Source organism: Zeus faber, assembly GCF_960531495.2.
Source record: "Zeus faber genome assembly, chromosome: 2".
Lineage (NCBI taxonomy): Eukaryota > Metazoa > Chordata > Actinopteri > Zeiformes > Zeidae > Zeus > Zeus faber.
In genome coordinates, this window is record NC_137189.1 from 22311051 (window position 1) to 22338702 (window position 27652).

The 27652-nt window shown below is 41.6% G+C and overlaps 1 protein-coding gene across 1 annotated transcript in view; it reads right to left on the reverse strand.

Annotated features, from left to right (window-relative positions):
• The window catches only part of LOC307247973 (exostosin-1), a gene marked incomplete at both ends in the record, with an annotated part of 239236 nt that overhangs the window by 19980 nt on the left and 191604 nt on the right, over positions 1-27652 (reverse strand). The window contains 2 exons of the mRNA XM_080024150.1: positions 4970-5059; positions 27432-27527. Of these exons, the coding sequence (XP_079880276.1) occupies positions 4970-5059; positions 27432-27527 (186 nt within the window). The remainder of the gene's footprint in view (positions 1-4969; positions 5060-27431; positions 27528-27652) is intronic.

The window sequence follows — 27652 nt, forward strand, 5'->3', positions numbered from 1 at the left end:
CCCCCCACTGACGCTTGTTTTAAACACTCGTGTTTTGGATAAACAATGCCGGCGTCCCAACGGTTTTCGCGCTTTACTCAATTCGCTGATTTCTAATTGGCTCCGGGGAACACTACCTGCCCCACTCCCCCTCAACCCCTATCGTCAGTAGGAGGTGAAAACTTTCGCTGAAGCTGACGCTTTCTATTTTGACAGTGGAATGGTCAGTCTGGCACGATGTTGACCACAGCGGGGCGAAGCAGGGATAGAAATAGAAGAAGAAGAGGGCCTCATGCAGAACCCCTGCATGAGGCCCCCTCCTCTCGCTCCCTCCGCTTGGCTGCTCTTCCCTCCTCCTCTCCGGGGTAGTCATGCACGACTCGCAAGCGAACAAATCCTTTAAAAGACTCGGGAGTCACTCCGAGTCGTTTGTTAGCGGCTCCGTAACTGCAGCTAGACACAGACAGCTGAACGGACACTTGAATCTCAGACGAAAAGAGCAGAGAGCCCTGAGTCCCGAGTCGCAAAGCCCTGCCTCAAGCCCTGAAGCGGATCTTCTGCTCACGAACAGGAAAAAATTAATGACAATTATAGTAATACATTTGACAGAATCAAACGATTTTTGTGATAATCACATTCACAACTCGGGGCCTAACGGACTCTTCCGACGCGTTACATTGACTGAATCAAAAGAACAAAGAGTCTGAATAAAATGAACAAATCTTTTGACTTGAGTTGCTCGTAAAGAGCCGAATCTCCAAAACGAGACAAACTTTTCATCACCACTCTGGTGCAGTCTTTACAATAACTATTTTCCACAGCTTTTGTTTTGGTCATTTTCATTAAGTGCAGCCACATAATCACAGTCTTTTTTTTTTTCAGAGAAAGCGGGGAAAAATTGATGTGTCAGGAGCAAGGGCTGAGAGGGGGAAAGATTGTGGGAGGAACATAGATTGATGAGAGAGAGAGAGTTTGGCAGCAACATCAATGTCGCTTGCCAAAAATATGTAATAAAAGGCTTTCACGGGAATTGCAGAACAAATTATTCCCCCTTTCAAGCCCTGATCAATTTTTAAAAGGCACTAGGAGTAAATTAAAGTCAACGGGAGGAGAGTGTGAATGTTTGAAGCATACTTACCCTGTGAAAGGATTTATTCTGTCAGTAAGAAGGCTTTATTAAACTCCATTATTAAAGCCCTGGACCAATAATATGTGGAATCCCACCAGAGTTTATGCGCATATGTATCGGCACGGAAATATTCACATTAATTAACATCCGGGGTGTACATTTCAATAAATGATCTCGCTCTCCCACACTGGGTTCCATTTATCACAACACTTTTCTTACCACTACTTTGCCAAGAAAAGTAGCACCAGCCCCTCTGTAAACGAGAATCAATGTTAAAATATACATATAATGTGGAATAATATAATATACAATACATATAACTATACATTCATGGATTTAATACACTGGCATATTTGTGAGGTTAATTCAGCAATGAAAATGTCAGCAACATTGAGACACGAGTAAAGAGACCGGAAAGGGACAAGATGCAATTTCTGAAATAAAAAAATATTAAATATATGTCATTTTAATTATGTTTTTAAATGTTTCAATTTGTTTGTTGTTGTTTGTTTGCTCTTGCTTGCTCGAAATGTGATCAGTGGTGCGCTGTGATGTATCCCTGTTTTCCATTCAAATAAAATAAAAAATGTATGAAATTAAAAAAGTTTATAAATCATAGTTTTTAATTTATTTAATTTAACTTTTTCCTATTTACTTTTAACTATTTAATAAAACTTTTTTTGAAGTTAGGAAGCAACATATTCAGCTAGTTTATGATCAGATTAGTCTAAGTAGTAAGTTTAAGAAAAGCAGTTTTAAGAGTTTTAAGTATTTGTATTTGTATTTGTAAGTTTAAAGGGGACCTATTATGAAAAACTCGCCTTTTCAGTGCTTGTGCACATACTGTATATTTGGGTCTCTGATGGGCCTCCTAACACACCAACTGTGAACTAAGACAACCCAGTTGGTTTTTGGTGAGCCGTCTGTTTCATAAAACATGTGGCGAGACAACCCGTTCACATTTGTTTCTCAGTACCACGTAACATTGAGACACTCGAATTCAAACCGCCCTCCATCTCAGTAACTCCACCCACGGCTGGAGCTTGGCGGGACCCAGTGGTATCGAAGCTAAAAGCTAAGCATGGAAAGTGACACGTTGGCTGCAGAGATCAGCACAAATCTTTTAAAAGAAAGATGAATTAATACCAACTGTACATGAAGAAACTGCAAACAAGGGAAATGTAAAAAAATTCTGCTGTTTTTTTTTCTATAAAAAAAAAAAAGGCACGTGGCTGTGCCATGCTATCCGGTCAGTGTGTTTTTATTGTAGATATTTTTTAATTTAATTTATGTTATTTTAAGTTTCCAGAATGAAACAAAAAAAAAGCCCTGTGCAGTGTCTATGCGGTGCAGCAGGCAGTGCGGCAGTGCCCTCGCCTTACGAAAGTTGGAAATCACTTTTAAACGAGGCCTTGTAGATCTAATAGGCCTGAAGATTCAGCAACTGGATTGCTTATTTCTCGCCTCAAATTTGTTCAGAAAGAGATTTTGGTGGACTGATAAGGTGACAGTGAAAGAAAACGTACTTCTTACGATGGGCTCACAGAACTGGGGCAAACAGTTCCGGCAGTTCAGCGGCATTTTCATTTAAAGCGACACAAACTGACACATGGCGAATGTTTTCAGACGTACTGAAAAAATTATCTTCAATTTCATCTGATTGTCAGATGAAAAGATTCGCTCTTTTTAGAGGTTTGGCTCTTGACGTATGACGTAGTAAAAAGATTTGATACATTTTCCAACTTGATACTGGTGTAACGAGTCAGAAGAGTCCGTTTAGCGCTGAGTTGTGAATGTAATTCTCAGAAGAATCATTTCATTCTGTCAAAATGATTTTTTGAGGAAAGTGTAAATCAGTCACATGCAAAATGAATTATGCCAAATGCCTTCACCCCTTTTTCACATGAATCTCAGTAATTTCTCAGTTATTATTTTCTGTTTGTGACTAGAAGATTTCTCTGCCGGGCTTGACGCACATCGATCTTGTTCACAAACAAAATTTGAGAACCAGTTCAGGAGTCACCGCCTCGTCTTGGGGCGCACGCGTCACTCACGACTCGGGGCTCTCAGCTCTCCTCGGTGGAGATTCTACTCTCTTTTATCCCTGTGTGTCTGGCCGCACTTACGCAGTCCTCGAACGAACGACTGTTGCCAGAGTGACTCCAGACTCCCGCGTCATTTAAAGGATTTGTCCACTACGAAAGGAATCGTTTGAGAGTCTTGCATCGCTAGAGCAGGGCTGGGATTGACCTTGATATGCTTGGACATAGCGATATTTCACTGCCTTACACACACACACACACACACACACACACACACACACACACACACACACACACACACTTACACACCCATTGCCTTGCCTGCGTCTGTGGGCCATCCCAAATTTAAACACATTGCACAAACAATGAAACCCAATCAACAGCGAGCCACTGGATGCACAGTGAGGTTATTGTGTCGCCGGACGGCTTTAACTAAAGCGAGTTGTTTGATGGAAGAGTTGCCGAGCTGTGAATGGACCCACTTTGTCCCCGGCACATACACTTAATTAAACTTCCAATACTATTGTCTTGGTTTTCTTATTAGAACGCGGCATGGCATTTATACCGTGCACACTCAGCAGAGCAACAAAGCTCTTTTTAATTAGCCTCCAATCAAACTAGGGTGTAGCATGATATTAATGGTAATAGCCAAACTAGTTTCATGATGAGAGCTCCAACGCTAATTTAAAGGCACAGCGTGTGTTTAGTTTTTCCTCTCCTGCCTCCCAACAATTTAATGGTCAATATATTTTTTATGAAATTGAAAAGACAGTGGAAAAAAAACTGTGGAATATTCAATGAATGAAACGGCACAATGGTGATAAAGCGGGTGGGGCCGAGATGAGCTTTGACTATAGCAAGGACCGGAGGCAGTTAACTTGAATATCAAGGAATAGTTCTGATTTTTTAAAGTTAATCCCTCTTTTCTGTTCACCATGTAGCACGTAGGGTGGTTTGACTCCAGTCCAGCTTTTTCTCCATACTGTACATGCGCCTCCATCCCTCCATCAGGAGTTCAATGCAAGGGATGTGGGGACAGATCCACAATCTTCATCACAGCAGAATGTTTTTGCAAATTCGAGAACATTAAACATATATATATATATATATATATATATATATATATATATATGTGTGTGTGTGTGTTAAATTACTTCATTTTCTTGTGGAAGGCTACTATCTTCTCTGTGTACACTAATCTTTTAAATGTGTCGTAAGTCCTCAGGATAAATAGCATCACAATTTGGCAGATCACCCATTTGGGTAAAACACCGGTGACATCACTGCAACACAGCAATGAAAATAAAATATATGCAATATAACCAAATTTGAAAAAACTAAAATCTCAAATTTGCATAGTCTGACTGCTGTGGCATCGTGTAAGCTATGCCTGAAAATGACAGTGAATTTTCGCACTGAAGATAGTGGATTTCCCCCATTACTTGCATTGAACTCCTGATTGGGGTGTGGAGCATCCAGTATGGGGAAAAAGCAGGACTGAAACCTACCTACATACTACATGAGGGGTGGGTAAAAAAACAGGGATAATCGAAAAAAAATCGGAACTATTCCTTTACCTTCAGCAAGGCCATTTATCACTGTCCACCACTCGGACTGTGGATTTGTCTTCATGAATAACCAATGACAACAGCTACATTTAATGATGAACAAAATAAATCACTAAAATTTAATACTACAATTAGCTTCAATCTATGCCGAGTAATTGTTCCCCCATGTGAGTACAAAATACAAATACTCCTATATTCCATCTGATCTAAATGCTTCAGTAACATTAAGGGTAAAAGGGCCGACGCCTCACCTCATTGGTCGAGAGAACGGAGTCCTCATCCAAACTGAGAATGGCGTCCGTCAGGATGACGTCATGGGGGAAAAATCGACTGCTCATTGCCTGGAAGAGAGATGGGGTGGGAGGAACAGAGAGATTGGCTGTTAATATTTCAATAGGGCAGCCAGGGCGGGGCTGTACGACTCAAACGTGAATAGCCATTAATAACCGTTGAATGACTTTGAAACATAAGACTTTTTAATTGCTTCCTAGATGCGTCTGCATCTAGGTTTTACTGTATGTGATTGCCTTTATTTTATATGTTCTAGACAGACTTTACTTAAATCTAAAAAAGTGATGAAAAAGTAATACTGAATATCAAGATTCGTGGATGACACTTCACCAGTCAATGTAGCTACTTGATACATATAGCTAGACTGCATCCTTTTAAACATATTTATAAGTGGCATGACAAAACACATTTCACATCAAAACACATCATTTATTTGACTCTCTCTCTCTCTCACCACACACATCTTGCATTAAACCAGAGATAATCAAATCACTACATTACACTTTCAGCTTAGTCAAAAAACAAGCCAGGGGAGCAAGGAGATCGCTTCTGAAAAAAATGCAGGTTTGATGCCATCTGTGGTTCAATGCCAGTTTTATCCACTTCATCACTATTCCCTATAACTTTTAGTTACTTTTTCGATATATTTTGAGTTTAATAGGAATTACAGAACCGTTTTTGTCAACGTTTGTAACGCCTTATTTGTACAATGAATCATTTAAAGTTCCAGCAGGTTGCTTTTCAAGGCATCACTATAGGACGCCGTGACAGTAATAATAATTATAATAATAATGATGCAAAAAATAATTCACAGATCACTGGAAAGTCCGGGTCTAACACCCCTTCCAAATATGCTTCACTTGCACCAGCTGTCTGAAGACGATCGCGCAGTGGAGCCTTTTTATTTTTGTTCTTGTGCAATAACCACTAGGTTTCTGCACAGGGTAATAGCGTCACTCTAACTGCGAGTGGCTATTAACACTGGTGTTTGTGAATTGCACGCTATTTGCAACGATGCTCCTTTGAATGGAAATGGGCCAATTTTGCAACAAATGCATCCATAATACCTCATTTAAATACCTAATTTAAGCACCCGTGCACCGAGACGCTATTTGCGTGGTAGCGCAGTTAAAAGTGCATTTCAATGTTTGCGGGTGCTTTGTAAATTAGATGCTTGCTTATTCTGTAACTTGCGCTGGTTAAGTGGCCGCAAAGCCGGCGCAATCATTTTGTGAATTCGCCCCAGAGTGGTTTTATTTTAGATCTATTTGTTTTCATTTGTTTCTACCTGTATGAAACCAATATTTTAAACCCAACTAAGGAACTGTCCACCCGTTCGGCCTCGGATCAGGACAGTGAATTGCATGATGGAGAGAGAGCGAACTTGCCGTGGAGACACCCTCCCCTCTCCTCTTGTCTTCCTGTCACATCCGCACAAGCAGGTGGAGCACAAATACCCACCGTGCTCACAGTTTCCTTTTTTTCCTTCCCAAACAAAAATAATTTAAAAAATATTTGCACTAAATAAATATTCGTAAAAACCCCACTATTTGTGCTTTGCTGAATACAGTATTCGGATTGGGTTCCACCCCTAGTTCACTGTACTGCAACACCGTGGGAAGGTGATGCTGAAGTTAAGCAATATAGAGTAATACAACTTGAGTCACAGAACGGGATGCAATGGACTCGCCACTATATCTCTGGAGGTCAGGTTAACCCTAACCCTCAACTGAAATCATGGGACCTTCGTGGCAATGAAGGGCAATGCATAACGCCACCAACGCCAGCGCTATATATTAAGGGGATAAAAATATATGAATTAGGGTTAACATTTTCTTTGTATCACATTTGCTGTTGAGCTCCAACTGTTATGTTATGTTATGCAAGGTTAAAGTTTGCTTCTTTTTATAAGGAACAAAAACCACTGCGAAACCACTGCGAAACTGACTACTTCCATGCTGCGGACAGTTGAGCAGTAACCTCCAACCTCACCTGTCAAAATATTAAAGCATTTAGCTTTTCAAAGCAACAAAAATGCTCTCACAAGCGCTGACAGGGAGGAACTTCCCCAAATACCAGTAAGGTCAACCGCCAAGCTCTTATTTTTTTAACATTCATGTTCCCTGACCTTGGGAATCTTGTGTGCAGGTAGACGGTTAATTTGTCTCAGCCCCAGCTGATGTAACTGCAGCTAATTTGCATGTCGCGACATTAACTAAAGTGGCTTAAAATTTATACCATGACTGTGGAGAATTCTCTGTTTCTGGTAACTGCTGTCATGGAATCTAATGATTTTTTGCAAATGATCACCGTCAGCTCAAAAGTCATAATGACAAGTGTATCATGTGATAACTATGGCGGCAGTAGAAAGTGGTTTTCCTACTCATCCTTAATTAAACTTTTACGAACGCGACCAAAACAGGCATACTGTATGTATACAGTGTCTGACAATGAAACAGAACGCTATTTACTGTTTAATATTTTGACGCTATGTTACAACCAGTGTGGAAGTGTAGAAAAAGCTCATCTTAGATCGCAATTTTGAATTGTTGTAGACTCGAGCCAGATTAAGCAAAACGCCAGCAGATTTATCAGTTTGGCGTGAAAATGGTTACCGATTTCAACAACCCCAGTTATATAGGAGGCATACAGTATATGCAAAGGTAAAATGATTGAAAAGCCTGTGACTACGCGGAAGCCCCATTCAATTTTCCCATAGAAAAATCACCTTTCGATCTGAAACTTCAAACTATGAACCATCTCACCTATTAATCAGCTCATTCATCAAACCAGGAAGTTATCGACAGGAAGTGGCCCACATGGCAATAGGCTGCAACTCGAACTCTAGAAAATAGCGTCTGACTATAGACGGGCCACAATGGGGATTGCCGTTTTTGGGACTCAGATGTTTGCATATTGCGATATATTAAAATGTACGATTAAAATGTACCAACAGACCAGTCTCGGAGGATGGTCAAAGATGTAGTTACTGCCCGCGCCATTTTAGTTCAATTGTTTCTTTTCCCAGTGTTTTACTGTTGAGCAATTGGCTTATTTAATGAGTTGTGTGTGAGTCTTTCTTCCAATTGATTGACTTGTCTACGAGGAAGTGTGGTAAGCCAGGATCCATTAGCCTAAAGAGGTCTGCTGAGTAAGTTATTGACTTGTAATTATGGTGTGAATTATTTAAATGTTTGTCGTCATGAATAGAGAAACAAAGTATAAAAATAGACTGGCTTCTACAAGAATGGTTCATTTTAGGCAGTCTGGGAATACCCATAGGAAACCCATACTGGGGCAAAAGTTATTAGAATTCCCCATATTTCACTGAAGACAAGCAGTAATCAAATACGCTCACTCATGGAGGTCCTTCCATATCCTTCCATTAAATGTGCAAAAAAAAAAAAGTGCTGTTAATATTTTTTTTCTTCCTTTCTGTCAACCATCCCTTTAAAGACATAATAGTTTGACTGGGATTTCTTTGTTCTAATGTTATTAGAACAAAAAAATCCCAGTCAAACTATACTACTGTAACTCGGGCAAGTTCAAAAGCGGCCTGAGTTAAATTAAGAGGATTATTTTTATTTTTTCCTTTTTTTTGCAAAGTAAGACGGCAAGTCACCACAAGGTTAATGTTTGTTTCCATCTTGACTTAATGAGCCGAAGGAAGTGTCTGAACACTGAGTCTTAACAAAATTAAGCTGAACATCAAATGGGTAACGGCAGCAAATCTTCCAAATCGCTTCAGCAGTTTCGAAGTGCCACATAAAAGTTCTGTGTTAATTGCAAAGTGTGGCTTTAAAGCGAAACATATGGCTTACAGAAATTTCCTTTCAACTGCCCCCCCTCCCTGGTACCTCGTAATCGGCACACAAACGATTAGTTAAGTCACAAAAACTCTTTGTCATAGTCCCTTCATTCAGTGGAAAAACAGCCTTAAGTCCTGCTACCACAACTTATCAAAACCAGAGTTTCACTGTAATTAGATGTTATAAATTATATGCACAACCCGGTCCCACGCTTTTTTGTGCTAACATGACAAAAGTGTGCCACTGCGGGGCATGGATGTATTACAATTTTGAAAGCATGGGTTTAAATTTTGTTTGTCTCGCACAAAATAAAAGCGCAATACTGGTTTAGCTTTTTCTCTGTTGAATGGTCTATTAAATTCAAGGTTGGGTGAGAATAGGGATATAGGGTCATACCCTCAGTATGAATCTCATTAATAGATACAATTTAACAGGATATAAATATCAGCATTTGCGTGCCTGTGTACCCATCAGCCAGTGCAGTAAACATTTCCATGGTAACAGCGAACTCCACTAATCACAGACGTCACTGTTACACTTAGGATTGTGTGTAGTGTAGTACTTCTCCCTGACATTGAGAATTAAACATGGTTTTCTTGAAACAAGGTTGATATCATACGGACTTGTGGCTTCAACAGGAGCAAAAACAAATGGTTATACACATTACGTAATATTTATGCAATTTTTTTATAAACGTTTGAAACCCTAGCCAACAACAAAAACTACAATTCTGCGCCATTTTGCTTTGCATCTTGATGCAATGGCCTCATGTGTAAGGGAGCTAAATTATTATAAACCTGAAGAGGAAAAGAGGATATGGATGAAAAACCAGATGCATGTGTTACTTGGGGTTAAATTGGTTGGGGAATATACCTGCGTCCTAATTTACATATGTAATTTGCAAAGCCTTGAATTATATGTTTGGCCATTTTAAGTGGCGCCCCCTGTTGACACCTCTATAAGTACATGTCCAGAGGAGTCCAAAACAGTTGACCTTATTTTGGTATCTCTTTTAATCTATTCTATTTTCATCTTTTAAGTTCTTTTAAGAAAAAAAAAATGAAATGGTTTGAATTTTGTTTTGTGTAGCAGGAAAAAAGTCTGACAATCTTATGACTAATTGTGATAATTTTTTTGACTATAAGCATGAAAAACTGTGAAACCGGGTTGTACGGATCATCTATAACATCTAATCACATTGTAATTCTGGGTTGGATATGCATTTTTATAATTATGTACATGTATTTAGAACAGATAGGTAGCATTGGAAAATGAAGAATCTCTGAGTGAGATTTACTTTAAAATGATCCTTATCTATTATGGATTGTTTAGTTTGGTGTCTGGGCTCTACTGCTCAACACTCAGTCAGGTGTACAGAAAACATAGTCATACTTAGTGAGCTAGAAATAATAGGAGTGATGCGCTTGAATCCCCCCATTGGATAGAAGAGCAGAGCCCAACAGGTGGATGCAGGGAAGGTGGAGGGAGTGCAGCAACGCAGAAAGCAAGCAGACAGCGAAGCAGGTAGGGCAGGAGGAATTGGCTGCTTGAATGGGCCGACCCGTATGGGTGTGGAAGCGTGTGGCACTGTCGATGTGTCAACAGAACTTGCTCCGCAAAGAATGTTTTCGGGAAATAAATACATGAACCTGAATCACCCACATAGAGTCCCAAACCTTTCCTATCTTTCACTCTAATGAACTGTACTGTACTGTAGTTGAACTGAAGTTTGCCTGAGTTTGAACAAATAAGTGACACTTGTGGAAGACGGTTCAATTGTGTGTGGGTGATATCACTTTTTCCATCTTTTTCACTGCATTAATCTTTAATTATTTTTTAAGGGCTGTCCTGTCCGTCTGTCTGCCAAACTACCTGTATGTATATCTTGGTACATTTGTACCTTGTATTTATAGGTCTCTTTCTGTCTGTCTTTCCTTTTTTCCTGTCTATTTATCTGTCCTTGCCTGTATGTGCCTGGCTGACTGGTATACCACCCACATTCATCCATCCCTCCCTTCCCAGAATTCCCTCTGTCAGGTGTCGATGCTTTCTGCCTCTCGGGTCAGAGATAAGGTCCCACTGAGATGCCCCCCGGTGCCATGATGGCCTGACCCTTATCTCTCTCTCTCTCTCTCTCTCTCTCTGCTTCGCCCCCCGCCACTTCAAGGGGAATCTTCGGAGACATCATGCCTGCATTTCAGCCGCTGCCATATCTACCTTCTCAGGTCTGCCTGTCACATTTCAAAGTCGCCGGATCGGGTGGCTAACTATGACATCATCATCTGATAATTGATAGTACGCTAATGATATCACATTCTTCAGTCAAAGACACCAAATTGTCTTAGCCACTCGAGTGTTCGTCCAGTATGCCATTTAGGTATTTCTGTTTGTTTTTGAAACCAATGGAATGTCACCATCTTATTCTATTCATATCAGCGTACAAAGTATATGTAGAGGACCACTGACCATTGACATTGAAAGATCACAAGCGCACAATTGCTTTATGGTCCTCCAAACAGGGCCCTAGTAAACCATATACTAAACGATATCTGTAGAGAGTCCATCAATTACACCTTAAGCACTTTATCCTAAACTTCTGTCAGATCAGCCTTCACTACTAGATCAGATTTGACCTGTGAACCTTTGAATGGTTTACTCTGTGTCATTTAAATGCATACCGGGGGCGAGTGGAATCAATAGTTTGACATTAACCAGTCAATACAGAAAAAATATATGGTTCTAGGACAAGACGTGTATATTGACAGCTGATTGATGAAGGGGATTTAGCATAACAATGCCGGAAGTCTATAGCTCATTGTCTTGGGCAATATTGATGGGTAAGTCACCTTTGCAGCAAGCGGAAACAAGGGGTTGGGTTAGTAATTTAATTCAAGCATATTCACCATAGTTTTGAATAGTTTATTTAACTGAATTGTCCATTTTGAACTGTTGCTGTGTGTTATGCTTTGTAGAGGGGGCCAACAAACAGCATAAACATTGACTGCAGCTGTTTGTTCCAAGAGCAATTGCACTTGGAAAAGGAATAAATAAATAAATGTAGTCAGAGAAAATACTAGCATCAAGGAAACGATCTGCTAATGCGGTGAGAATTGCATCTGGTAAGATTGCTTACAAACAAGGAAAGAAACTCCCATATTGTCTTCTACACAAAACCACTGCCGTGTCTAGATGGGTTGGGGGGCACAATTTGGTGGAAAAAATAAAGAATGAAAAAGGGACAGACACAGCAGGATATCCAAGAAGAAACCATGTCAGAGTCAGACTGATGCACTTCGGTTCAGTGTGGGTCAAAGACAACATTTCACCAGTCAGGGCCAACAAACTAGCAGCCATGGACCTGCCAGCACAGGTCAGAGCCAGCCTGAGAGGGCCAGAGAGGGCTATACCAGCAGCCATCTATCTGCAGCAACAGGTGAAAGTCAGAACATGAGCCTTTTCACAACCAGTTCACGAGATACCACTTCCAAGATAAACATATTAACCATAGTAATCAGGGGCGCCGGTACCGTTAGTACCAAGAGAACTGGCGCGGAGCTGGCTCTACGGGGTAGGCGTATTACCGTAATAGCTCAAAGTCGGGAGACATAAAATCCCGGTGTCCCCCTGATGGTAATTGATTAATGTTTTAGATATACCCAGTAATGAAAGCTCCCACAAACCTCTGAGGGAGAAGAGGACCAGTCTCAGAGCAGGCTTTTCGCAGCAGAAGTGGATCAGATTTAGATGGTGACAGTGACAGAGAGCACCGCCCAGTTCCATCTGGATCGGAATTTGCTGCTCCCGTTAAACCTCAAGGTATATTGACAAATGTCATCTTCCTGTGTTTTAGACCAATTCACTGTGAACACTGTTGATGAAATAACAGGGACAAATCTATAGTGTATTTATATTCTTATATATTTCACAATCCAGAGTGGTGGGTCCCATGCAGCCTAACTTGAAGATTTCCCCTGGAACCCAGCAAGGACAAGATAACAAGAGGAGGCAGTTTATTTCTGCATGGTATAAAGAATATCCATGGATAGAATATTTACAAGTCACAAGTCAGGACTCGGCCCATTGTTTTGTATGCAGACCTTTTTCACCTGCCTCTGCCTCGCAATCTGCTTTTGCCTCACTCTCTGTTTTGCAAACTGGAAAAAAGCACTATATAAGGACAGTGGGTTTGCAATACATTTCAAATCAGAGCACCATGGAAATGCCATGTTGGCATGGTTTGAGTACAAGGTGAGAGTAACAGTCATTTTTGGAATCAATGGATAAAGAGTACCAAAAAAGAGTGAAAGAGAATTGGGACTATATAAAAACTGTGGCAGATGTTCTCCTGCTTACTGCGACACAAAATAATCCCCAAAGAGGCCATTGTGAGTCAGAGGAGTCAGAGACTAGGGGGAACTTTCTGGCCATATTGGAACAAAGAGTAAACTATGAACCAATAGCGAAAAAATAAATCTCCAGCAGAAATGCTAAATACACAAGCTATATCACTGAAAAAGAAATCCTTGGGGATTTGGCTGATGGTTCAGCATAATATCCAAGAGGTCACAGAAAGTCGGCATGCAGTGTTCTAGCCAATGAAACTAAGGACATGAAAAAAATAACAAATTTCACTTGTCCTTAGATATAATTATAAGGGGGCAGTACATGAGTTTTTTACATTTTCAAAAAGCTGATAGTTTAGACGCTACAGGCCTAACAGAGAATTGTCTAGAGAGATATGGGCTGGAATAGAAAACCAATCTTGTAGGCCAGGGATATGAAGGAGCGTCCGTAATGAGCGGAAAACATGCAGGTGTTGAAGGCAGTGGCAAAACATGCATTCTATGTCCACTGCAACACACATTGCCTGAACTTCGTTCTTGTTGATACTGTCCAGTCAGTACCTGAAGAGCATGTTTCTTTTCTTTACTACAGACGCAGTATGCCTTCAAGTCGGGCTGGTACATTCACAACAAATGGCTAGAATTCATCGAGAAATGTATGGAGGTCAGATGAGAGAGCTTCCGAAGCTTAGTGAGACAAGACTGGCATGCAGGCGCCTTGCCTGCTGTAATATGATGGACAGGCTACCTGCAGTGCTCTGTGTCCTTGAAGATATTGCTGATGAGAAGTGGGGACAGGTCAGTGGAGGCAGGGGGCATTCTTGCCCAATTTGACTTACCCTTTATTGGGCTTCTCGCAACATTCTGCAAAGTTCTGAGTGACACCAAGCTTCTATCTGATACGCTTCAGTCATGGTCACACCTAGGAAGAGCTGTTGAGCTAATTGAAGCACTTCAGGACTACACATTTTTTTATGAGCTGTGGAGAGGGTCTTAGACAGAACTCAAAAATGCAATATCAGCATTGAAAGGGTGAAAAAAAGGCAAGCGAATACCAGCTCTGGACCAGAGGGATCTGTAGTGACATTCACTGTTGGCGAGCGTAGGAGTGACCAAGATGACAAGTTTGGTTTTAAAAAGAACATTCTATCCAATCCTTGACTCTTTGATTAGGGAGTTACAGAAACACTTCTCCAAGCCTCACTGCAACATAACGAGTAGCGTTAAAGCACTCCATCCCGACAGCAACAGCTTTTTAGAAGAGTCACCTCTATTTTCGAGATCTACGAGTCAAACTTGGATGACCTGAGGCATGAGCTGCATCAAGCCAAAAGGATTTTGGAGAGGAAAAGGAAAGGCGGTATGCAAAGCCTGACCAGCATATTGGAGTTCACTGTGTTACTGGAGCCTTTCAAAGAGGTGTTCCATTAACTTTTCTGCTTCTGCAAAAATGCTATTACAATACCAGTTAGCAGTGCTGCTTGTGAACAGAGTTCACACCCTGAAACAGAGTTTACACTCTGAAATCGATCAAGAATTACCTACGAACAGCTGTGACTGATGAGCACCTGAGTGACCTGGGAGTGCTCAGAGAGTCACAGAGAGCCAAGTCCCTGGATATGGATAACTTTATTTGACTATTAGGTAGCCAGAGCATAGCCTACATGTGTGACGTGCAGTTAACCCACATGATAAGACACACACACACACACACACACACACACACACACACACACAGACAGACAGACAGACAGACAGACAGACAGACAGACAGACAGACAGACAGACAGGCACGCATGCACGCAAACACACACACACACACACACACACTGCAATGTTTGTATTGAAAATAAAACAAGTTAAATGAATAATGCTTATGTGATGTTTTTTATTTAGTAGAACCAAATTGTGCTGTCCTGTCCATGGAAAACAGCTATTCAATACAAATGGCTCTTGTGAACACCTGTATTAGGGCACAGGGCACTGCACAAGATCCTTAAAATCATGCCCAATGTTTTTAAGCCAATTTTCAATGCCGTATTTATTTTTGATAGATTTTTCTGATTTCTGGTTCTTGGTCCCCTGTTCTTGCCACCCAATTTAAAACACCCTGGAATCGCCCCTGCACAAAACATGTCTGCTTTCAGAGTGAAGAGCATCAAATGTCTGCTGTTTAAAAAGGTCACTTATTTTACATTAAGGAATTACGTTATGCAATTTTCTTGAGGTGTCTTGGAATGTGTGGCGTCCCAACACAGCCCCCATTGTATAAGATAATTACTAACAGACGGTGCCATGGTTCTCAAGAGCGAAAGCCCATTGCCAGGGGTCCCAGTGATAAGGGAGGTGGAATGTGGCCTGTGACCCATAGATTAGAATCAGATGGTCAACGTTGTCTTTGGACAAGCTTAAAAGCACCCGCCCAAGTTTTATTCGGCAGAGAATACCTCTGGCTTTGTTCTCTCCTGGACGTCCATGGCAAGTCTGGTCTGATGCTGTTCTTTTGTAATAAATCTATTATTTTACTCAAGTCAGCATCAGCGGTCACTCCCTCTTCATCAACACATCAAAATCATCAAGAAACTACAGAAGACAGGTGCAAATGCAAATGTTGCTTTTTTAAATATCTCTCAAAACTCAAATTTGCCTGAAAAACAACTTTACACTCACACTTAAAATAACTTTACGCTTGGCAATGCATTACAATTACATGAAAGGATTGGTTCACAATTTTTCAACCCAGGCCTTGATGTCAAAAAAGGGAAAATCGATTCAAGTCTTTCAACTTTACACATTTAGTGCAAAATTAATGGGTGTCAATGGGAGAATTTCACTGAATCTCCAAGCACTGCAATTTCAATTTGACTTATATTTTTATGTAATTGAGCTTTATTTTCTCATCATACCGTCCTGTTCAACTAACAAGGCAAATTGCTGTTGTGTAACCTCCGCGCGATCCGGGGTCTAAAAAATACTTATAAATACTATATAACAAAATAAGGTTGTAACTCCAGCGGCCAGTTGATTGGAAGTATTTGGACAGGTCAATTTCCAGAACCTGAAAACCGACTCTGGAGTCACAACAACCTACATTTCCATATCTATTTCACTCATTTTAGATGTCGCTTATGCTTACTACCTTGTAGGGGGCAATCTCATCATAAATGACAAATCTATGAAAGAGATAGTGGGACGGAATGGGGGAGAGATGAAAAGAGGGAGAGACAATTTTCAGATTGCAGATGTGATCGAACCTGTTAAAACCTGTGAGCTGCGCACCAGCTAATGATGTCATTTACTGGTCTTATCAGCTCTGATCAGCTTCTGATGAACCTCAAGAGCAAAGTGTGAACCTGGGCTTGGTAGCTCATGGAATGGCCAGAGCGCATGTGTGCACATTACTGAATAATGAATATAACAGTGGGGGGGAACGGGATAGAGAGAGAGAGAGAGAGAGAGAGAGAGAGAGAGAGAGAGAGAGAGAGAGATGCGATGAGAGAGGAAAGGTGATTAGGGAGAGAGAACAGGCATCATGGACAGAAGATGTGAGACAGAGGTGTGAAGAACTGGTGATGGCAGATGAAGGGAGGGGAGGAGGAGAGGTGAGGGGGAGCGATAACAAGCAGGATGAGAGTACAGGCACAGCTAGCAGGCAGCACACACACAAACACACACGCACACACGCACAAGCACACACACACACACACACACACACACAGACACAGACACACACACACACACACACACACACACACACACACACACACACACTGTACATCTGTATTTGAATGGATTCATTTTCTAAGTGTGAGGAGAGTGTGAGGAGGTCTGAAGTGAGCTTTAATGACGACAGATGTTTCGGCCGGACTATTTGTATTACAGGAAAAAAAATTGAGGGAGGGAAGGGAAACTTCACGCGGCATTTCCGATTGACTCAGTAAAAAACATCCGTGCAATATCCGACTCTTTGTTCCTCTTGGGTACAGCAATGTTTTCTAATGCAGCTAAATATGCCACTGTCCCACCTGCTTGGAGATTCATTTCAATCCTTTATATCCTGTGTCCTCTGTGTGCATAGTTAATCAGCTGCATGTACAATGATGTTGATGATCAATTGATGGTCCTAGAATTTTTTGATATACCTTTCCCACAACAGGGAAATTTGCAATTTCTCTGCATTTACCATCCTAGTAACAGATGTAATTGGGGAGCAGTTAGGGGGTTAAGTGTCTTGCTCAAGGACACAGCAGCATGCTACTAGGAGGAGCCGGGGATCAAACCGGCTACCTTCCACCTACTCGACGACCCACTCTACCTCCTGAGCCATTGCCTCCCACTTTCATAGGAGCCGCTGTGATTAATACACCTGGCCAACATAAAAAACAAAACAGGACCAGTGAGAACAATGAAAGTTATTATTATTATTAGTAAATATAATTTTCAAATGTATATTTTATTGTATATTCAATATTTACCCATTTTAATCAGATTATTTAAGTAATTAATTGTGATATTGGTCACCTGATATTGGTGCGATTAATCGCAATTTTAGAATTTACTCATTTGACATTTACAAATTTGACCGGAACGAAAGATGTTTGTATTTTCAAGAGCAATTTGTTTAGTTATATTCCTACTATGATTTGATTTTTGAGAACATAAACAATAAATGATTTTCACTATCAACAAGCTGCTATCATTCTCCGATTCCTTTGCACAGAGCAAGCTGCTAAGACAACAAACCTGTTTACGGGAAATTCTATTATAAAACACAAAGCCGATGTGTGCGTATGAGTGCTCGGAGGTAAGGTAAGAACAAATTAAAGTAAAAACATAAATCCCAAAATATTGCTTAAAATGTGTACACACAGTGTAAGCACAGATTTCCACGTAAGCACTGTAATTGAAGCCCATTGTTGTTTTAAAAATCCCTTTTTTAGGAACTGATAATATCTATTGCATTAACATGGGAAAAACCATACAGTTCTTGCAGCTGTTGCAGATTATTGCAGTGGAAAATGCAGTAAAAATATAACATCCCTCACAATACCTCAAAACTGAACGTAAGTAAAGCATGTAAGTCTACTTTCATACTTATGTTTCTTATGTTACCTGTCCGATGATAAACTTAGTGTGCAGCTTTTGCTTGGGTAAAGCAAAAATCTAGATGTCCGCTTTGGGATTTATCCTGCAATTTTCTAACAGTGGTATTATTAAGTTATGAGGCTTTACAGGTGAAACTAATCATATAAAAAGAAAAACATTGTAAACATTATACAGTATTTGTGAGAGCTATAGGAGTCCTCTGAATCTTGGGACCCTTTTGTGTCTGTGAACCGTTTTCTATCTTGTTACCGCTGCAGTGTTTTGCTGTCGGCAAAAAAACAAACAGGTCTTCGGTTCGGGGCCCTTGGAGGGGATAAAGTTTGGGCGCCCCGGTTAAACAGAGACAGAGCGGGAGCGAGATATAAAACGAAAGAGTACACAAACAGTTTAGCAGTGCACCCAGCTGAGAGAGTCTATCTGCTCTGCATCACGGCACTGCTAAGCGACACAGTATTACACTGCCGCTGTTCCCTGCGAGGGCAAATGACTGCACACACACGCATGCATACTGCCTGAGTGTGTGTGTGTGTGTGTGTGTGTGTGTGTGTGCGTGTGTGTGTGTGTGCGCGCGTGCGTGCGTGTGTGCATGAGACCATTGCCTTTTACATCAGCAACAAAACAGTGTGAGTGTTTGGAAACCGATGAGCATCTGTCCAGGCTATGGAGCCAATGATACGTGCGGCCGCAGAAGACGGCTGGATACACAAACACACATCAACACACACTCAAATTTGTTTGTATTTGTACGTTTGTGTGTGTGTGTGTGTGTGTGTTTGTGTGTGTGTCTGCACGTGCACAGACATACACACCACCAATATGTTTTATTGTCAGCTGTGGGGAAATCGCTTTCTTTGTGTTCAAGAGGGATCTGTTTACATGGGCGACAAAGGGTCACTTGATATGCACATGGGGTTACAGGACATTGATTTATATTTGACCCACCGCAGCAAAATTCGCATTGTCGCGCATTTCTAAAATCACCAAGAGCAGCCAAATAAGTTGAAAAAACCTTTCCAGAAGGAAAATTAGATTGTCCGTTAGATTACATGGGGAAACACGGTTTACTTACCGAGACTGTGAACAGCGCTGATCAATCATTTCCTTTAAATCGACAGTCCAGGTGAAGATCATTCCTCAAAATTGAAGTCACAATGTGAAACTGTTTTGATAGAGTTCAACCTTTAAGTCATACTAATTTTAGACACACACAGAGACATTATAGGATTTTAAGTCCCCATTCAGCAGGGTGTCAAGTGACCATGTGACAAGTAGCCATGCGGCTGTGTTGGTCCTCCAATCCTTTTGCATTCTGGGAGCTGGCTGAATGAAGCCAAGTGTGGGGGAAAACTTTGAAGGTGATTATCTCAGAAACACACACCACACCCTTGTCAATAACAAATGATAGCTTTAAAAATATTTGCTTGATTTGCACAAGTAACACCTTGTTTTGAAGCTCTGATTCTTCACTTTCAAATGATGCGAAAAAAATCCAAGAATACCTAAAGTCTGCGGTGGGGCACATATTCTTTATAGAAATATTATTTATATATAATACAATATAATGCAATCCCTCCATGCTCTATGAAATCATACAATTAGCCAATACTGAAAAATTCTTATGAGACAGTTACCGAATACACTGTGGAGTGTGGAATATTCACATTTTGACCAATAATGCCCGTGTCAGTTTTGAAAGTACAGTAAGAAAGATTCCAATCAACCCTCAACCTGTTATTTAAAGGCCTAAATGTGAATTATAACGCATACAATTGGTGGTGCTGGCTCCAAAACAATAATACTTTTTTAAAAGAGTAGAGTGTAGAGAGTAGAGTATTTGTCACACACTCAATTTGCTGTTCTGACAGACAGCTCTCAGATTTACTTTAAACTTTATTGTTTATTTATTATGCATTGTTTGAGGTTGGCCTCTGGGCACTCCTGACGAGGTGTACAGCAAACATAGTCATACTTAGTGAACTACAAATAAAGGAGTGATGAGCTTGAATCCACCCACTGGATAGAAGAGTAGAGCCCAACAGATGAAGTGCAGAAATGCAGCAAAGCAGGTACGGCAGGAGGGATTGGCTGCTTGAATAAAGTGGCCATTAGGACGTGATAGCATGTGGTGCCATCAAGTTGTCTGACAGAACTAGCTCTGAGTGGTACGCATCATTTGTCAGGAGAAACATGGGATCTCAAGACAGGGTCATGGGCTAAAAAGGTTAAGAGCTCCTGAGCCATCCAATAACTTACATAGCAATTATGAGCATTTTAACATCCCAAGAAAAATGTGGGGAACATGAAGAACCGTCCACTAAATAATGTGTCCAGTAAGAATGTCCTGTAGTCAGTTGGTGGTTTTTGGTGGAACCACACAGCCTTTGAGAGCGAGGTGAGAACCGTTATTTCCTGTGTGTGCAAAAAGAAACAGAGAAAGGGCTCAAGATTTGCTGATCAAATTTGGTGTCTGTGTGAGTGTATATTTTGGTATGGGGATGTCTGGAGGTGTTCACTAAGTGACTGAGATGCATCTATGCATCTGTGTGTTTGTCTGTGTGTGTGTGTGTGTGTGTGTGTGTGTGTGTGTGTGTGGGGTGTGTGTGTGTGTGTGTGTGTTTGGGTGTATGTGTTGCCTTTCGATAACTCTTTGAATGAGAACAATCACAACAGCGTCATACCCCATCTGCTCATTGCCAAAAATCAAATATCACATCTCATAATTTCCCTTATTTCCTTTATCCTTTTATTTAAAGATACGCCATGGTGGGAAAGCTATGTTAGAGATCATATCGGCTTTATTCACCACATCTCATGTATCATGAGTTCTCCGAGGTCAGTTTGAAGGCTATAGAAAAGGGCAGGAAGTAAGATCTCCCAAGTGACCCCTCACCTTTTTTCTGCCACAGTACACTTTTTACATTGAAACCACATTCCAACCACAATCCTGTTAAACACTGAAAATGTCATAAACAAATATAACTGTGCTTATTATTATGGCCTATTTATAGCGATGCGAGACTCACAAATGATTTGCTCGTGCAGTAGCGAACTTCTTATTTTTCTATCGGCTGCTCCCGTTAGGGGTCGCCACAGCGGATCATCTGCCTCCAATACCTTCTGTTCTGCGCATCTTCTTCCCTTACACCACCCACCTGCATGTCCTCCCTCACCACATCCTTAAACCTTCTCTTTGGCCTTCCTCTTTTTCCCTTGCCTGGCAGCTCCATCCTCAGCATCCTTCTCCCAATGTAACTCTCATCTCTCCTACACACATGTCCAAACCATCTCAATCTGGCCTCTCTCACTTTTCCACTAAGCTGTCCAACCTTAGCTGTCCCTCTGATGTACTCATTCTTAATCCTGTCCATCCTGTCACTCCCAATGAAAATCTCAACATCGTCAACTTTGCCACCTCCAGTTCAGCCACCTGCCTTTTTGTCAGTGCCAGCGCCTCTAAACCCTACAATATGGCTGGTCTCACTACCATCGTGTAGATCTTCCCCTTCACTCTTGCTGGAAGCCTTCTGTCACAGATCACTCCGGACACTCTCCACCCACTCAATCCTGCCTCTGCTCTCTTCTTCACCGCTCTCCTGCACTCTCCGGGGCTTTGGAAGGTCGACCCCAAGTACTAGAACTCATGTGCCTTCTCCACCTCCACTCCTTACATTCTCAGCTTTTCGCCACCCTCCCTCCCATTCAGGCACACGCATTCTGTCTTAATCCTGCTGGCTTTCATTCCTCTTCTCTCTAATGCATGCCTCCACTTTTCCAGGCTCTCCTCAACCTGCTCCCTACTCTCGCTACAGATCACAATGTTATCCATGAACATCATAGTCCACGGAGACTCCTGTCTGATTTAATCTATCAACCTGTCCATCACCATTGCAAACAAGAAAGTTCTCAAAGCTGATCCTTGATGCAATCCCACCTCCACTTTTAATGCCTTTGTCACTCCCACTACACACCTTACTACTGTCTGACTGCCCTCATTTAATCCTGTACCACTCTTCTCTGCCACCCCCGACTTCCTCATGCAATACCACACTTCCTCTCTCGGAACCCAATCATATGCTTTCTCTAAATCCACAAAGACGCAGTGCAGCTCCCTCTGGCCTACCCTGTACTTTTCATCAGCATTCTAAAGCACACATTGCATCTGTAGTACTCTTTCCTGGCATGAAACCATGCTGCTGCTTGCTGATCCCCACCTCTCCTCTTAACCTAGCCTCTACTACCCTTTACCATAGCTTCATGCTTTGGCTGATTAACTTTGTTCCCCTGTAATTACTACAGCTCTGTAGGTCTCCCTTATTCTTGAAGATGGGTACCAGTGCACTTCTTCTCTTCTTCACCCTCTCCCCTCCAGGATAGTGTTAAACAGTCTGGGTAGGAACGCGACTGCCATCTCACCTAAACATTTCCATGCTTCCCCAGGTATGTCATCTGGGCCAACTGCCTTTCCACTCTTCATCTTCTTTAATGCTGTTCTCACCTCATCTTTGCTAATTTGCTGCACTTCTTAATCCACTATCCCCACATCATCCACTCTTCTCTCCCTCTCATTTTCTTCATTCATCAACTCCTCAGAGTACTCCTTCCACCTTCTCATCACACTCTCCTCACAAGTCAGCACATTCCCATCATTATCCTTCATCACCCTAACCTGCTGTACATCCTTCCCAGCTTGGTCCCTTTGTCTTCCCAATCGGTACAAGTCCTTTTCTCCTTCCTTACTGTCCAACCTCTCATACAACTCGTCGTATGCCTTTTTCTTTGCCTTTGCCACTTCTCTCTTTGCCTTGTGCCGCATCAGCTTGTACTCCTGTCTACTTTCTTTATCCCTCTGACTATCCCATTTCTTCTTCACCAACCTCTTCTGCTCTATGCTTTTCTGTACTTCCTCATTCCACCACCAAGAGTCCTTGTCTTCCTTCCTCTTCCCGCATGATACACCGAGTACCTTCTTCGCCGTCTCCCTCACCACTTCTGCAGTTGTTCCCCAGTCATCTGGTAACCGTTCATTCCCACCTATTGCCTGCCTTACCTCTTCCCTAAATTGCATGCAACACTCCTCCTTCTTTCACTCTCTTCCTCTTCTTGGCCTCCAGAGTCATCCTACAGACCACCATCTGATCCTGCCGAGCAACACACTCCCCGACCACCACTTTGCAGTCACTAATCTTTTTCAGATTGCACATCCTGCATAAGATGTAGCCCACCTGTGTGAACCTCCCTCCACTCTTGTATGTCACCCTGTGTTCCTCCCTCTTCTTGAAATACGTATTCACAACAGCCAATTCCATCCTTTTGGCGAAATCCACCACCATCTGTCCTTCCATATTCCTCTCCTTGACACAATACCTACCGATCACCTTCCCGTCACCTATGTCTCTGATCCCTTCGCCAACATGCCCATTGACATATTCTTCCTTCAAGACTATCCCTACCCTATTTCTCCTGCCATCCTTTCCATGGTTTGTACCGGGCTCCGATACCTCTGGCCTTACTCCCCTTCTACCTGGTCTCTTGTACACATAGTACATCTATCTTCCTTCTCTCCGTCATGTCAGCCAGCTCTCTCTCTTTACCCTTCATAGTGCCAACGTCCAAGTTCCTACTCTCAACTCTACTCTCCTACCCTTCTTCCCCTCCTGCTGTTTCCGGACACACCATACCCCCCCTTTTCTTCTTCTGCCGACAGTAGCACAATTTCCACTGGCAACCTGTTGGCTAACGGCACCAGTGGCAGTCGTTGTTAATCCGGGCCTCGACCGATCTGGTATGGAAATCAGATTTGTTGTCCACATGTTTGAGTTGGCATGGTTTTTACGCCGGATGCCCTTCCTGACGCAACCCTCTCTATTTATCCGGGCTTGGGACCGGCTGATGATACACTGGCTTGTGCACCCCCAGTGGCTAGATTCGTGCAGTAGCGAACAAATCTTTTAAATTACTAAAAAGAGTGGGGGAGCAAGTGAATCTTCAATTCACAAACTGAAAATAATTACTGAGGGCTAGTTCGGGGCAAGAAAAGGCCAACATATTTGGTAAAATTTGTATTGAATCATCATAAATAAAAATAAATAGTTTTGACAAAATTATATGTAAATATGATTTTAGGTACATTTGGTACCTTTTGAAAGGTTTTATCTCCTTGTCAAAAATGTCTAACCTATCCTTTAATATTATACTGTATGTGACCCACCACGTACTTTCGGGTCATTTGGCGGTCATTTTGGAGATTTTTTTTTTCTGCATCATTTGAAACTGAAGAATCACAGCTTCAAAACATGGTCACTTGTGCGAATCAAGCAAATATTTTTAAAGCTATGGCTTGTTAATGACGACGGTGCGGAAAACTATGTTTCTGAGATAATCACACTCAAAGTTTCCCCAACACTTGGATCCATTCAGCCAGCTCCCAGAATGCAAATGGTTTGAGGACGAACAAAACCACATGGCTACTTGCCACATGGCCACTTGACACCCTGCTGAATGGGACAATCTCTGCATTGTTCTTGTGTTTATAAGGAATGTTGAACAGCGTCATCAACCTCTGTGTGCCATTTAATATATAAATGTGTTTATGCCAAATATCTTCAAAGTTCTTAGAGTTATTATGGTGGTTAACACCAACCGCACTCCAGCTACACTCTGAGAGCCTGTTTGGGACTGCCTCAGGTGATGTCCTGGGCATCGTCATCACAAAACTCTCTGATCTTGTGGAAGAGGTAGCTCTGTCTGGCTCTGTCCAGTCCAGGTGTCGTCGGTCACCTCTGGTGGTTCTTAAAAATATTCAGTTTCATCATCACATTCAGGTTGAAATCCGCTGTTTGAAATGTTCTCCAAGTCCGGGACAACGCCAATATCAGCTTCAGCATTGCTGTCGTTCTCGGCGTCGCTGTCAGAGAACTGACTTTCATTGCGGAAAATGAAGTCCAGTACAAGCTGCTTATACTGACTTGGATCTATTGCACTGTTCAAATTAAGGTCCGCGATATAATTTAGAGCTTCCGCCACCCGCTTCTTGTAATCCATAACAACACAGAGATCAAAGTTTCACAGACAAGTGAAACCGAAGGCTCCTCGTCCTGCGCTTTAACCATCTGTTTACAGAAGTGACGTCAATGTTTCCTCTTCGTGGCTTACACCACCTTCACAATAATGTATCCAGGTGTGTGTAAAACTAGTAAAATTTAAAGATTGAACTCTATCAAAACGGTTTCACATTGTGACTTCACATCACATGGAATATGAAGGGATGATTTTCACCTGGATGGTCGCTTTAAAGGAAACAATCAATCAGCGTTTGCGCTGTTCAGAATCTCGAAAAATTAACTGTTTCCCCATGTAACAGGGATATTTAACTCGATGGTTAAACATTTATCTACTATTGGTAAATCAAACTCAGCTTTATAAATAGGTTGAGAGATAAAAGAAAAAAAACACAAACGAACACAAATCTGGAAAAATCAAATTTTCCTTCTCGAAAGCTTTCTTCAACTTCTTTCAACTTGTTGGCTCGTGGAGAATTTAGAAATGCGCAACATTGTGTGTTTCACTGCGGTGGGTCACAAATCAATTCACCACTCAACAAGCGCTAAATAGACTCTTCTGACTCTCGCTCACCTCGTTCAAAGTCCTCCCTCACTCACTGTGCACCAACTGAACCAAACAAATGAATCGTGTTAGAATATGGAACGACTGTTTTTACTGACTGGTTCGTCAAGAACCGAATCTCAAAAAAGAGTTGAACCTTTCATCACTACGTATTGCTGCCAATTTGAGTGAGAAACTTTAGATTGTTCTGATGAACACAGAGCTGCTGTTTTGCTGATACTGATAAATTAGATAAATTATAACAGCCATGGCAATTTCAATCAAAAATTTCGAAAAGTAAAACAAAAGCTAATTTCCTTTTTTTTTTGGTGGAATTTGAAACATTTTCACCGCACTTGGCGAGCTCTCACAGCAAACAGCCGTTAAAAGACACTGAGCTAGATGACAGGTCTGCATTTAGATCGCAGATGTCATTTTCCTTTCGCTTGGCTGATTTCTCATATTCTATCCTGTAAGAGAGATATTGTGGAGCTATGGGCGTTATCGCCGCTGTGGACCAACTGGTGGTCTCATTGTAACCACAGGGGTCAGAGCAAGGTCTGTAGCCATTAAACCCCAGGTTTCTTTCTTAAGTGGGTTTCTTGAATTGCAGGACAGCAATGGGCAGTGGATGGACACTGACATTGTTCATAGGTGTGGATGAGGGGTGGGCCATTATTTTTCCATTGATGGCCCCATGGGAAATTCAGAATGCCGTTGGGGGCTAAGCAAATTTTTTCATATCTTAACCATTGGATTGTATTATAGCAATCATCAGCATTTATAATAAAAAACAATCACTCCAAATTTCATGGGAATTAATTCATGATATGTTATGTGCCTTGAAATACATTTTACCAGTTGGCTTGCCAATCAATTGAGAAAAAGCAAACTTGCCCTCACAGACCGCCTTCAAATTTATAGCCATTTTGATGTTTCTCAGATGTTTAACTGTTAAAAGGGGGAAAAAGTAATTTGGTTTGTTGTGGATCCCACGGGCCAGTCAGAACCAGCCTACCAGGCAAGACCTGGCCTGCAGGTCTTTAAATACCCAGGTCTGGTGTAGATGGAGACAAGACTGATGACTGACAGAAACATTCACAAACCTCTCAAGAGAGAAGAAGGAGGAAGTCTGGAGGAGGAGAGGTGTTACAGCTGTAGGGTTAGTCTGAATTAACTTGGCTCAATCTCAAGCCTCCAAATCAAACAAAAAATAACCATTTAGTCCGGGTCTAATCAAAGTGATGTCTGCTGTAGTTGTGTTGCGTTTCCTTATGTTAATATATGTTAATGAGGAGCAATGTGCATGACCATGGTTTGCAACGTGTGGAGTTAATCAAGGAAAAGTACTTACAGGTGTGCATTGGAACTTTTTTTGCTTGTACAAACATTTGACACTTCCGAGAAACATACTGATAAAACTGATCAATAAGGATAGGTGCACGTTATCTGGTAGTTTTGTGCCATGTCTCTGGCTTTTCTAAGGGTTGGAACAGCACAAGAGAACTGTTAAGTAGTGACCAACTGTTCAAATGACCCATATAATACTTTGGCATCATTACCTTGGTTTGGCCCTCAATGACAGTGAGAGGCACGCTGGTGGAGGGCCACTTGTTCCTGGGAGGTAAAGGCTTGTCGCAGTTCCACAACACCACAATCTACATGGGCAAAGGACACAAAATGCATGGAATATATAGTGATCAGCCATGACATTAAAACCATTGACAGGTGAAGTGCACATCTCGTTATAATGGCATCTGTCAAGGGGTAGGAGGCAGCAAGT